Source organism: Gallinula chloropus, assembly GCF_964237585.1.
Source record: "Gallinula chloropus genome assembly, chromosome: 19".
NCBI lineage: Eukaryota > Metazoa > Chordata > Aves > Gruiformes > Rallidae > Gallinula > Gallinula chloropus.
Window position 1 is genome coordinate 5,640,391 of NC_140104.1, and position 14,979 is coordinate 5,655,369.

The 14,979-nt window shown below is 41.9% G+C and overlaps 1 protein-coding gene across 2 annotated transcripts in view; it reads right to left on the bottom strand.

The window, feature by feature from the left end:
• Positions 1–3,829: 3,829 nt before the first annotated feature.
• LYRM9 (LYR motif containing 9) overlaps positions 3,830–14,979 on the bottom strand; it is a 37,051-nt gene continuing 25,901 nt past the window's right edge. For both annotated transcript variants that reach the window (XM_084273267.1, XM_084273268.1), the window contains 3 exons: positions 6,081–6,221; positions 5,370–5,462; positions 3,830–4,249 (listed from right to left, as the gene is read on the bottom strand). In XM_084273267.1, coding sequence (XP_084129393.1) covers positions 4,232–4,249; positions 5,370–5,462; positions 6,081–6,206 — 237 coding nt within the window. In that variant the 5' untranslated portion in view covers positions 6,207–6,221 and the 3' untranslated portion in view covers positions 3,830–4,231. The remainder of the gene's footprint in view (positions 4,250–5,369; positions 5,463–6,080; positions 6,222–14,979) is intronic.

The window sequence follows — 14,979 nt, forward strand, 5'->3', positions numbered from 1 at the left end:
TGGCTGTCACAATGAGTGGACATTATGATACTGAATGTCTAAGACTCACAGCTGCCGTGCTGCCTCTTTGGTCTGCATCTTAGCAGAGCTTATATAAAGACACCATTTGTAATGCCATGTTACAAGCTATTGACAAAAAAAAGTTTCCCTTTAGAAAAGATCACAGAGAATATTATTTGTTTCTCTCAGAAATATGCACAAACGTGTTTATTATAGTATTACAACGAAGACCACTTCCTTATGACACACACAAGTCAAACACCACAGAGATGTTTTTGTTTAGCATCAAATTCCTAAACTCACGTGTCTCTACACAAAAAGCAATGCCTGTGACATAATGAACCAAGTGAAAAACAGTTCACAAAGTCCTGAAGCTAAAGAATGACTTAAAGACTATTCCATTATTGACAAATGGTGCTAAGCAAGACCTGGCTTGGGATGGCAGTATGCTACTCAGCACCCACAGGGCTCAAATGACTTTCAGTAGCAAGAGTGAACTGAAATCAATAACACCTCTGACATAAGAATGTGATCAGAAGTACATACATCTTTTTAACCATGTAAAGTGCAGAATGCTATTCTGTATCTTAGATAAGCCACAAATTTACAATCTTTTCCATACCAAACCTTGATACCCACAATTTTTTAAAAATGAAAAACGAGGTTCCAAGGCTGGGAGCAGCAAAAGCAGAGCCTTTAATAGTTGTTGGGGGGCTTAAGAACAAGAACCTATAGACTAACCAAAACACATCAACTAATCCATTGGAAAACTGCCTTTGTTCCAGTCCTAGTCACCTCGTCACTTCCCTACCTGTAGTGTACAGACTGTTTCCATTCAATTCCAGCTTTAGGTTCCTAATGTTTTATATAGAGAGAGGGAATCAAGTATAGCTCCAAATTTGATCTTTGGTGGTAAGCCTACAACCAGACTCTGGACTTTTTTCTAGTTTTCCTTACGTAAAATGTGATCTAAATAATCTTTCTCCATACTTCAAGAAGTAAAAGCGAGTCCAAATCTCATAAATAGAAGTTTCTCAACTGTCTTTTCTTTGTTCTCATGTTTGTCTTGCATAAGAAGCCTCCTGTGAAGCTCACTAGCTTAACTGACAAAGTTGTCTGTACACAACCTTTGAACAGTTAATTCCTAATTGTAGAGGAGAAGTTATTGACCCAAGGACTTACAGTAACCAGCTACAAAACTGTTGCTTCCTGAACGCAGCTATTACAGTTGTGTAAACACAATGAAACCCCTCAGGCTAACAAATTGCCAGGTCATACTATTCCACACAAAGTGAAGCTGGTAACTCAGTTCTTCCTACAGTTGTGTTAGTGAGACAAAAGCAAACTGGAGCTCTGATAACTATCTGATGGGCCCTTAATCATTCCATTATTGCAAATATGTAATAACAGTCTATTACTTACCGGAATTGGCATGATGTGCAAGTACAGAAAGGGGTTCCTCATTTCAGTAAAAAGAAACTAGACTCTATGAATAGAATACACTTGTCCATTTTCACTAACAATATCCTTTGTTGTATAAAGAGTTTAATGAGCAGTCAGATTTTTTCTTTTAAACCTTGCAATAGTAATTATAGCATACAACAGTCTCTTATCCCCTATTATTTAATCTGCAACCAACACCTTTCTTTTCAGGTAGTCTGGATGACTAAACAGGGAAACAGATGCACCAATCTTTGATATTGATTACTTTCTTTACAACTGCCTGAGAGCCATGGAGGAGACTGACAACGCCTTCCCCTCTGAGCAGCAGAAGAAAGTTGTGCCAGCACCTGAGTAAGTCTTTCCCACAGTGGGCTGTCGGGAAGTCAGTGAGTGGTAAATTAGAGCAACTCCGAGTTTTCTGGATAATAATAATAATTTTGGTCAAAAGTATTGAAGTTCTTTCGAAATCCCTTTTAGAGCTGAGATTCTCATCAATATCTAGGCAAATATAATGGCTTTGGTCTCAAATTATGCTGCTGAAGATCAGAATTTGTATAATATCTTGAAAAGGTGAAGACCTCAGCAGCATAGCTGAGTCATTCTTCAGGTGACGCATTAGAGAACCATGTCTGTCCTGGTCATTGGGGTTAATTTCACTATTATAAGGAAGTAGTTTGCATCTCATCTGCCTACCACCAAGAAAGTTACTTATTCCATAACAGAGTAAATAAAGTTATCTTTACATTATATATCCAGTCTATTAAAAGATTTATTATTTCAAAAACCAGATTATGTTTGCATGAGGAAAAAGAAAAAAAAAAAAGGCTGAAACTTCTCATCATGCTTTATAGCTGAATCACTACTGTCGAAATATTTAGTCATGATATCTCCTGCCTTAGCAACTGTGGTACCTCCCTGCAGCCTGCCAAGAACTACATGCTCCACCAGTCTCCAAAACCTAAAACACACAGATCTTGTTCCTATCCTATCAGTTACATCTATCATACCTTTGGTCTGATGCTCCCACATCTCAGCTGGCACCTCAGACATTTGCCACAGTTCACCTTCCAGCTCCTTGGTGCTTTCCCTCTCGAACTATCCATAAATTAAATAACATGCATGTAAGAATTATTTAGACACATGCAATTATCTTATTTAGCAATTGAACAAACTATTATGTCACACACTACAAAGAACCAGACAATTCCACCAATAGAGGTTTGTTAGGCACATTATATTTTAAGTTCAGGAAACCAGTATGTTTCCACATGCTGCTAATCCTACTGACTCTTAGATGGGTTTCACTGTTGCACTGATAGAAAGTTCAGTGCATCTTCATGCTACAGACCAAATATACAAAACAGAACTGTAGTGTAGCATGGGTCATGTGCTTGCTCTTCTTGATTAAGAGTCACACAATCAGGTATCTACTATCAGATCTGGTTGAATATTTGTATTATGGCTATTCCTTGTCAACTGCCAATTTGAAGTTTTCTATGCTCTACCTTGCAACAAACTATTTTTGAAAGTTTAAACCAGAATGGCTGCACTTTCAAAAAGAGTATTTTAAGTCAGAAGACAAGTGGTTTTCCTCACAGAAAAACCTTACTCCTATTTTGTCGAGAAACTATTACCTTCATGCTCTCTCTGAAATTATGCAGAAGGATGACCCCAGCATAAAAAGCCAAGTATCTTCAGATGCACCTATTAGAGAAGGATTTGAGGAGGAGAAAGAAGTGGGGTAGAGAGACGAGATGAGAGAGAGGAGAATTAAGGAATGTGTGGAACAACAGAACTTGAAGGTGTATAAGGTGATGTGAGATGCAGAAGGGGAGAGAGGAACAACAGTGGTGATAGCAGAGGACAGAAGAGGGCAGGGATTCTAGAAGAGAAAGGTTTAGGGTGGGCAGACACAAAGGAAACATTGATTTAATAACTGTATGGTATTAAACATTCACCTACAGCCCAATTCTTTTACAGTGCTTTTCAAATTCTTCAACTACTCTGTGCTCGGATTTTCTTTCTATTTCTTTCACGGCTGAATGAAAGAAAGAAAATCTGGTGCCTGAAAGAGATCTGCTTTAGCACTGGAGTTCTATTTTGGCAGGTGAGAAAGCGGAACAATTTGGAAACAGTTAAAAACAAATCCAAGCCCCAAATGCCGGGGATTTCAGACAGGCACCGCAGCAGGCACTGCCACCTCGAGGCAGAAAGCTCCAAGTACAGCTAGAAGCAAAGATGTTTCAAAAGGAAACTTTTTATCTCTAAATTAATTTTATTTAAGATAGCTAGTATTTCTAGGGAGTTTCCCCCGATGAAAGTCTAATAAGAAAGTGAAAAGAGTATTTTAAAAAAGGACATGGGACTCTCATTTTTAAAGGACATTTATTATATGTTGCAAAATTTGTGACGACCTTAACTCTGTACGGACACTGTAATTCATCAGGTATGAACAGACAGGGCACTAGTAATTATTTGCTAACGACATTTTTATTCTCAGTAAGATTTCTTGAGAATCTCCCTGTGTTACTCAAATCTTAGAGAACTTTGGGCTTTAAGCTAAAGTTTGTGATAATGCAAGGCAATGCTTTGAACCTAGACTGTGTCTTTTAATTTACGGACTCAAATAGCTTCAGAAATAATAATTTAGCTTCATGCCATCCTAATGAGATATTACTGTATTATCTAAGAGAAAATTCCAGGCAATAACAGTAATATAGCACTGGGCTTGACTGCAAGTGCTCTAAGGATGTTTACCAGCGACATTCTTGTCTTCATCATTCCTCTTCTACTTCTGTTTATTATACTAAATAAAGAAAAAAGAAACAATTACTTGTGGGGATGAGCACGTAACAAAAGGCAACAGTTCATTCTGACAAGGATTTACAACCCTCTGCGTGATCTACACAAAATTATCTGCTTCCTTTAAGTTAGATTGAAATTTGATAGGCTTTCCCTTTACAGTAGAAAATGATGCTTCTTGGCAGGCACTATGAATCCAATCCTCCTCTCACACAGTCCAATTACCAGCTTTCCAAAGAAGCAGACTACAGTCCTCTGTAGCAGAATCAGAATGTGGCTTTTCATAATTGTAAGGAGAGTAAAATCAGATTCAGGCACAGACAGCTATTTACTAGGCTGTAACTGCTGGGATTTGGCTACTGCCATAATTTTATAATCTATGAGTAATCTGTGCTTTCTCCTGTAACAGTTCTCATTTGGATTTCATGGACTGGCAGAGAGAAGGACTTAACAGTCATTTAGTAAATTAAATCACAGATATTTAGAGCAAGCTGAACTTTTGACTTGTTTTACCATACTCTGAGAAATCCATGTTAATGCATCACGGTCCCAACCAGATTTAAATCCCAGGAAGTCTAGGTGATTCTCAGCTCTCTAGTGGTAAACAATCTTCATTCTTTCATGCAAGTAAACAGTTTGAGTGGTGTCTTTCAGTGCGACGACAGCAGAGAGATGGGTGACAACTACTGCACAAGTAAACCATATTTTGCTGTCTAACCCTGAATTGCTCTGGGAGTTTATGTAAACTGACTAAACAGAGGGTAGATTCCTGTAAGAAAAGCAACTGATGCATACCAACAAACTGACCTCCAAATAACTGTATTTTTTTTTCTCTGTAATAGAGTTTACTAGTCATCACTGATGAAATCTAATATCATTCTTCATGGAAACAAAGTTTTATACAGAGACCAACTGAAAGCATCATTGGTTCTAAAAAATACACTTCAGTTTGTATTGACAAAGAAGAATTTTAAAACTACAACTATCATAATCATAAATCCCTACTGGGTAGTTGTATTTCCTTCAACCTCCAGAACAACAGAACAGTTTGCTGTTCCCAAATTGCTCTCCTATGTTGTCTTCTGTAATCTGAGTGCAAAACTTTGGCAAGCTGATGCACTTACTTTGTTCATGACCCAGTCAGCGTCTTCAATGGCTCTCTTAATAATCTGCTGGATTCGCTCAGGATCGTCTTCATCTGCATGAACTTTGAAACTCTGCAACATTTGAAGCGTTACACTCACTACCCAACAGTTGCCAAAATAAGGATCACCTCTAAATCTCAAAGAATATATTTGATGCAAACAGACTATTGATCTGAAAAGGTCAGAACATGCATTGTGGCACCTCACTGGGCTATTTCCACAACAGGTCTGGTCAAATGTAATTTCACAGTAAGATTTTTTTACTCCTTTCATGCATCACCAGTAAAAACCATCAGAGAACTGCAATTCAGGACAGTTGAAATTGGCTGGTATGTTAAAACTACAGGCATGGGAATACTACAATTTGAACAATCAGATGAGATTTACCCAGTTGGGGGCAGGATATATATATAAATGACCAACAAGCAACCAGTAAGTCACCCTAAAAGATGTGATTAGGTGAGTAAGAACTAGCCATGAAAGTGAAGGAGAACAGAATGTTTCAGATTCAAAGCAGACCAAAAGAAAGGCTCCTACACACACTCTCAGTATAATCCTTCAAAACCACTAGTATTTCAAGCTTGCAGAAGAATATTTTTTAAGTTGGTCCAAACTGTAAGAGGAGAAAAACAAAACCAAAGCAGCCCACTACAGCGAATCCCACCAACAGGAAGGCAATGTGACTCTCACCTGCCTGACAGCGTGTCTGTAATGCTGACGGATATTCTCTTCAGGCAGCTGCTTGCAGCACCGAAGCAGGTAGCGATACAACTGCAACGCGTTCTGAACCAGTTCAGCATTCGGTAGTGGGGCCATTACCAGGCTGCTCGGCTGTTCAACGCAAACAAGTCGAAATACTTAGTTACTGTTATTAAAAACACTGAAATAAAACTGTCATTGTTCAGCCATGAAAACAGGGCTAGCAAATGAAGGTTTAGCAGTGTAACTTAAAGAAAAACACAATAGGAAATGAATGGGAACTCAGTTTATGGACAGATGGGGATTAGTTGTCGTTGCCTGAGGTATCAAAATACACAAGTGTGTGGTTCATGCAAGACCACCACCTTATAATGGCACTGTTAAGGTGTATCACAGTATTACTTTTTTTTTTTTCTAGTTTACAGAAACACGGACAGCATAAGCTGCAGCATCACAGTCCTGAGTTTTCTACTTGATAAACCATGACCCTTAGATTGATGCAAGCTTCCAGTGCTCTCCTTGAGCCCCAGTCAGAGTCCGTCCCCATGGGGACATCACAGAATTGCTACAAGTGGTGGTGGAATTTAACAGTATTTTCTTGCATTGCCAATCTCTGAAAGACACCTTGTGACCAGATGTCAGGCTTTACCTTGCAGTAACATCTACAAATACAGGAGACAGGCGGAAATAGTGAAAGGTTTGAAATTTGCTTTTGCTTTTTTTTTTGTAACAGCAACGGGAAAAGAACAAACCTACAGAGTTTCACCTCCACAACTACACTTACACATTGTAACAATAAGTCCATCCCAGCTATAGAAAGTGCTAATCAAACACTGTAAATGACTTGTCATTTAACAGATGGTTGCCATCTGCAGAGAACTAAATTAACATTTGGAAAAATGCACTTTTACATCATTACTCTTAAGAATGCAGATAATAAGTAACTGAATAATGAAGTAGGTGTATGGCATTATTTTAGAACCCGTTATGATACTTACTCATCATTTGGAATATTGTTTTTCTTTTTTCTTAAGTAATTTGAGTCCTTTGCTCAAATTTATTTCAGAACAGAACACCACAGATATCACATGCCTAGGCTGCATCTTCGCACAGACTAGTGAGAGAACCTCCTCTCTGTGCACCTAGGAAGTGCCTGTCAACAAGGAGACATGCGCTGGTGCAATCTCTATTTTCATTAAAACAAGACTCCATCTCAGTAGATATAAATAAGCATCCCTCTGTAGTGCTAACTAGAGCTATGCTGATTTACAGTAGCAGAGATCACTGGAACTCTGTAATATTTTAGGCATAAAAAGTATGATTCTTCTATGGGAAGAAAAGTAAAGAACTCTATGACAAAACCAGCGTGTCTTATTCTTGAGCCATGGGGCCTCCAAAACATCGCTCATGGCACGAAACCACAGCAGTGTCATACCTGAGCACCTCACAGTACTAGGTTTTCCCCTGTTCATTACTGAAGGATTGGGTAAAATCTATGCTATATATTGATTTTTGTCATGCTATCTTTTGTCAAAGCTCTCGCTGTGTAAAGTAGAGGGAGCTGTTCTGTGGCAGAGCTGCTTGGCGACAGGAAATGTGTGAGAAAGGGCGATATTAGTGCTATTATCTGCACCGGCACTGTGCCCAAACTCTTCGGTTGGGGACTCAGGCTCTGCCCTGGCAGGTACTATATATACAGACATCACCAATGAAAAAGTTTCTGCTGCAAAGAGTTTCCAAGGCAGGCTAGTGACAAGGCATGAGATGAGGCAGAACAAGGCAGATGAGCCAAACAGGTGGGATGGGAATGGGGAGGAGGTGACAGTAATAGGAGCCTGTTTTTGTGTAGCCTAATAGAGCACACAATATAGCTCACCACCTGCTTTGCTGGTAGCAACAGGCAAGTTTTATAACTCTATTTTTTTAAGGACCTGCAGAAACACTGTGAATTACAGCTGATGGCTGTTACGGAAGCCCCTGAGAAAGGCTCTGATGACACTTTGGAAAAGGCTTTTCTAGCCCCCAAGGGAAAAGATGACTGCCTTAGGGAAGTACCTACCAGGGTTACTATCACATGAGCTGATGTGATGACTGCAGTGAGCTGAGGGATCATCCTGGCTCTGAGGGCTTTCATTTGCCAGGATACAGGCAACACTCCAACTAGCTCTCTAGGTGCTTTTCTCGGCCGCTGCAGCACTCACTTCAAAACATGCCAAACATCCAGCAAGAGCTCCCAAGCCAAAGGAGCCAGGACTGAAAGACATACCTGGCCTGACACCTCCCCAGGCAGCCCAAAAGCAGACCCTAGCATCCTGGCTGTCTTCTGTGCATACAGCATCTCCAAACACTACAGCACGCCAATAACCTCGGGAAAAGTGGGTACTTCAGAGTAAGGAACAAACTCTATAAAAGGCCCAGCTTAAATTTCTTTCCCCATTGCCATCATTTTTTGCATTTTTTATCTTTCATGTAATATGCACAAATGTAGATTAACAACAAGATGACAAAAGTGGGCTCATTCCATAACCCTGAGTGTGGGCAAAGTCAGGATCTAGATACTGTATTCACAAATTAAGCTTTCCTGAAGTAAGATAATAATAATTACGAAAAAAAAAAAGTATCTGAAACAACAAAATTCCCTTACTTAGTACAAAGCATTCATGGAAGGAAAAAACTGCTGCAGTAGTAAATTCTACTTCTCAAAACAAGAAATGAAGCTCTACAGTGATGGACACTGTAATCACTTACTGCAACATACCCACACGTAAGTGGTGCTACGAGTGGTCAGAACATAGAGGCTGTGTAAGACGTATGCTAAGCCCTCACTCCACTGCGTGGCAGATCACTATATGCCCTGTATCTACACTCAGCTCTCTGAACTGGGCACAGGATTCAACTTGTTAGTTACCGAGCCTACGTGAACATGGGTTTTTATCATTCAGTACAGCAACCTAGAAGATGCAGCTGGATTCAAGTGACTCTGAATTTAAATTTACCTTCACACATAGATTTTTTTGGGAGCTAGATCCTTAGCTAGTAAATACAGTGCCAGTGTCCCTAAGAAGCTGACCCTGTATTTCACATATTATCATGAAATACATTGAAACATCCCAATTCAATACAGATCCCAAAATATACTTTGGGACTAGAGCCCATTTGTTGAGTTGTTTCCAGGCTTTGATGTGTAAACTCATCATATGTCATTGTGGTCTAATTAAACCTAAGTGGTGCAATAGATTTGCTGTCACAAAAGCCAAGATCCCTCATGTGTTTGGAATGTACAGAACAGCTTGCTTCAGCATAAAGAAACTAAGCAAGGAGGAAAGCAAGACACCAGTCACGTAAACATGGAAGGATTAAACTGATCAATGGAATTGAAAATGTTGTTTCACTACAGATAATTAGGAATTTTCCACTGCAGTAATTTTTCATAGGAAAGTGATGAGCTGCTGAATCCACATCATGCAACATACATTTACACTGACAAATTTAAGACAAAAAAATCCTTTACCTTCCACAAACATTGGGCTTCCTAATAGATTTTAAGTATTCCCCAGGTCTAATTATCAAATATACACTGTACAAGGCTCGCAGAGTAAAAGAATAAAAGGAAATCTCCTCAGCTCTGTCATAGACTCATAGCTGCAAAAAAGCTACAAATGCTGTGACGTGGGTACATTTCACAAGGAAGGTTATCACCAAGGAGCTGTATTTTTCTAAGCACTAACTCCAGTGTTTGCATTGTCATTCCCAGTGAAAACTTGACATCTATTTTGGTAAAAGGCTGTATAATCAGAAATAATCTCATGACCTGACCCACTACAAGGTGAAGGTACTGGGGCGCTGTACAAGTACAACTCAACAGTGAATAAAGCTTGGAAACAGGTAAGGCTAAACTCTGCACTTGTACACACCATGGCACTGGAGAATGTGCGTAGTTACTACTGATAATCTTCCCCCTGAACAAAAAGGACAATGAAACATAGTAAGACTCTACACTATTGCCTTTGTTCTAAAAGCATCCCCCTCAAATCCCACAAATGTTACCAATTTTATCTGCCAAGAAAAAACCCTCGACCTCACAAAATCTGACTAATAATGTAAATCTCCTTCTGATAACTTAAATATCATGCATAGCACAACAACCCAACTATCTAAACCAAGAACTGTTGAGTCAGAAATAAAATAATCTGTTAATTGTGCTTTTCGGGAATGGATGACTGTATAATGTCCTAATCAGAAGGCTGAAATCACATTTGCATTTAGATAAAGCCCCGTTTAAAGAGAGACAAGTATAAATGGAGACACTGAGACTATTGTGGCATTTCTCTGCATTGCATAATCGTTTACATTCCTGATAATGATATTCAGATAGTGCAGCAAAGGCTGACCAAAGCCAATTAATCTTGCAATCCCCATTAGCAAGTTTGCCAACTGACCCAGTGCTCAGCCGAACCCATGACAATACCGACACGGTGCTGCTGCTCTCGGATATTTTTTTCCCGTTGTGACTGCTTTTCAAGCAAATCCCCGTGGTGCCACAGTTAGGATCTCAGTCCCCCCAGACCAGTTAAGCAGCCAAAGCTGGGCTTCAGAGACTAGAAGCGTTAATTAAAGGGCTGCAAGAGTTACCTGAGCTGTTTACAGGCTGGCTCCCTCTCCCCCCAACATGCACACTGCAGATGTGTTTTCTTACTGCTTCAAAGCGTTACATCTTTAGAAGTCTAACTCAGGAATCTGTGATTCCTTATCCTAGTCATACCTTGTGATCTTTAAGGTATTGATTTTACAGTGTCCTAGTAAAGTAGTGCAGTAGCACTGCATTCCTTTTTAACAGCGAGTAACTAAGGCTGGGATTCCACTCCCTGGATTTGGCCACAACGCCAATGCAAAACTAACCTGGAACAGCACTCACTGCCACAGGGCAACAAAGCTCCTAAGCTGCTGAATACCAACCACTAAAGAGTATTCAGCAGGATGGCGCTGGGCTCCCACAGACTGCCTCAGCACTCTGAGCACTGACCCATCTGCCATAAATTTATCTGTACAATCAGGTTCTCTGCTGGGGAAGCATCGCCATTGACCGCTGCCATCCCACACAAAGCCAGCCACACAAAACAGAAGCTGGAGGGAAAAGAAGCTCGAAATGGAGAGATAGAAGCGTTCAATACTATTTTTTTTAGGGTTGTCTCTGTGTTACTGAAGGTACCTCTGGGATGCAAAAGCTGGTACAAGAGGTTGCAGCTGGCTCTGGGCTCTTGCTCCAGACTGTCTGTTATGAGCTGATCGCACTACATGTTCAAGAATAAACTCCTCAATTAAAGAAGACAAACCAAAACCCAAACCATCTCCCTGGGTGATAGTAGGCTGTGTGTGGACTCCATCATAAAAATCACGGAGAAGTACAGAATTAATTCTGCAAATTAAAATTGAGCGACATGTCGCTGCCCACCTAACACAGGTGAGGTGTGAGCAGGTGGAAGATCTGCTTAGCAGGGGGGCAGATCTCAAAGAAGGGGTGGAAAGACTGAGAAGCATTAGGGAGTGTGAGAGGGAAATTGATTGGTGGAGCAACTCGCTGGCATGCCAGAGAGAAAGTCACCAGTGAAATTTTCCCCAAAAAAGCATGGATCTCCAGCCCTATCAGGCAGAATGGGGAAAAGTCAGTGACCAGAAAGATGGAGAACGTTGAAGATAGTCCCAGCTCGGCGCCGTGGGAAAACCTCCTCCCTGCCTACCTTGGTTCCTCAGGTCCCTCTAAGCAATAGGTTTGAGGTGCTGGGAGTTGAAGAGGAGGCAAATGGAAAGGTGTGGGACAATCCCCCTAATAGGAGGCCAAGAGTGAGGAAGTCAACTCCACGCCTCATGACTGACTCCACTAGGACAGACAGAATGGTTATTTTGGTTGAGGATTCTCTTCTCAAGGGAACAGAGGGCCCCATATGCAGGCCAGATCCTACCCATAGGTCAGTGTGCTGCCTGCCTGGGGCATGGATCAAGGACATAACTAGAAAACTTCCGGATCTGGTTCGTCCCTCTGCTTACTACCCATTACTTGTTGTTCACGCAGACAGTGATGGTATCTCTCAAAGAAGTCTGAGAAGTATCAAAAGAGACATCAGGGGTTTAGGGAGGCTGATTGAGGGAGGGGGAATGCAAGTGGTGTTTTCTTCTGTCCCATTTGGGGCAGCGAAGAACACAAAGTGGGCCAGGAAAACAGAGGTGTTAGATAGCTGGCTGAGGGGCTGGTGCTGCCTTATGAACTTCGGGTTTTTCAATCACGGGCTTGGCCTGATAGCAGTGGATGGGTGCCACCTGTCTCCAAGAGGGACAAGAATCCTAGCTCAAGAGCTGGCAGGCCTCATTGACAGGGCTTTAAACTAATTAGGAAGGGGGGAGGGGATATAGTGAGGCTTGCTAGGGTAGAGCAAGTAGCCTCTAGCTTTATACTAGATTCAAAGTGTGAAGACGGTGAAATTCAACAAGATAGAGAAGGGCTTGGGGATGCTGAAATTCTACAAGACTGTAGGGAAATACTGCTAAAGTGTCCCATAGGAACTTCTGGGGACTCCTCAGAGGAGGTAGTATTGCTGACCCCTCTTCCGGAACCTTTTAGTGTCCCTTTAGGAGGCAGTGGGGAAAAACTTCAGATTCCTCCCAGAGGTTTGGGGGAGGGCTCCTCACAAAAGGTATTGAGTCAGAAAGCCCAGCTGAAGTGTCTTTACATGAACACACACAGCATGGGTAATAAGCAGGAGGAACTGGAAACCGTGATGTCACTGGAAAATTATGATCTAGTTGCAATCACGGAAACATGGTGGGATGATTCCCACAGCTGGAATACCCCTGTAGAAGGGTATCACCTTTTTAGAAGGGATAGGCTAGGAAGGAAGGGTGGCGGAGTTGCCCTCTATGTTAAAAAGTGGATAGACTGTGAGGAGCTCTCTCTGAGAAGTGGCCAGGAGCAGGTTGAAAGCCTGTGGGTCAGAATTAGGGATGGGGCTAATAAAGAGCAGCTGGTGATAGGGGTCTACTACAGGCCACCTGATCAGAGAAACTACTGATGAGTGATTTAAGGTAACTTGGGAATTTGCTGTTGAATTTGGGATATCTTATATAGTTATCTTACCTAAGGTGCCAAAATTAATTGTCCTCCTTGAAAACGTAAATCTAAGTGTGCAAAACAAACTCTGCAAAGAAAAGACAGCAATCAGTAGTGAAATAACTATTAACAATTCATAGCCAAGTTCTGTAACCTGACTCATGCTGCCTTCACTGGACCTGCTTTTATTAGTATAAGTACAGATTCCAAAAGTGGTGCTTGTGCAAAATGAGATGGTAGCATTTGCTGCAAAGTAATAATCAAACTGCCAAAATAAGAATTAAATTGGAAGGCTCTTGAAACCTCTCTAACCACAAAACATCTTGGTCCATGTTTTGACATCAGTCCAGGAAGACACCCAAATGGACTGCTGCAGCTCAAAGGATTCTTACTCCTTTGCCTGAGTGGTTGGCTAGCTCAGCCCTCCCTTTCAGGTCTCCCAGGTTCCCAGCTGGTAAGTACAGGAAAGGCGTAGAACTTTGGGCTCTGACTTACTAAATACACTTACAACTTCCTGCAGTGAGCAGCAGACCTCTCCAGTTTCAGCGAACTGCCCGCCTTCTCTGGTTAGTGCACCGCAGTGTGTTTCCTTTATTCCCTAGTAGGTCACAGGGGAGGGCCTGGTTTGCGGTGATGAAGGGTGCACTGTGGTCCTGCTGCCCCAGGCAAACCAGCCCCTGCCTGCCCCTACCAAGTCACATTGGCTCATAGAGCTACTGACTCTTTCGCAGCCCTGGGCAATGGCCTGCCCTGCAGATCTCCCATTCGTGTGTGGGTGAGCATGCACAATGCTGAAGTCCCTTGCTAACAAACACATCTCTCCAGCACGCTGGGCTTTTGTTAAGATCTGCTGTTTTGATGTGATCACTTCTGATGAGCTGTGGTCTGCCATTGTTGTGGATTTTGTCCTTTCTAAATATGATCTGTAAAGCCCAACTGCACGAATGCTGATAGCCAGCCTTGTCCTGTTCACTTCTATTTCTGTCCCTCTCCGCCTGATGCGTGAGGCAGGGCAGCAGTGTCAAATGACAGCACAGCAGCAGCACACTTTAGGGACACAGTCCTGCAGCATAACCTCAGCTTTGTATCCATTACCCAAGCATATAGGAGATTAAGGACTAGCTACACGACAGGTCTCAGAGCTGTGTACCAGTATTAGGCTCGCTGCTATTCAACACTATCAGCAGCTACCTCCACGCAAGTAAAATACTATAACTGGTAAACCTTGAGGATGACAAAGACTGCTAGAGCACTACATGTGGCAATTGGAGGGATTGTGGTACATTTCAGAATGAGTGGGGTCCAAAGTTGTGCCTTAATACAACTGAACTTTACACAAACAATTGGGAGAGCAGGTTGTACCTATGCCACAGGGAGCTGCACCCAGCATCGAATAGTCCTGGCAAAACTACTGGCCATACTGAGCATCAGCTCCCAGGCAGCTTAAACAAGGGAACTAGGAATTAAAAAGCAACATTACCTCTGAAAGTGGAATAAAGCTCCACTTTATTTAGTACCTCCACATTCTTAACCAAAAAGAAAGAAAAAGACCAAGGCTGCCACTCTCACAGCACCCCATCCAGCCCTCAGCTGCCACTGGAAGCCTGCAACAAAGCACCTTCCCCAGCCCAGGGCCTGCCAGCCCAGCCCTGCGAGTCCCAACGCAGCTCCCTGCATCAGGTTTAACAGCACATCATTAAACTCTATGACCCAGCCATCCTTCTGGACCCAGCTCCTCCGGCCACGGGCAGGTGCTGGACAAGGAGCCGAGCACCCCAGGTAGCCCAG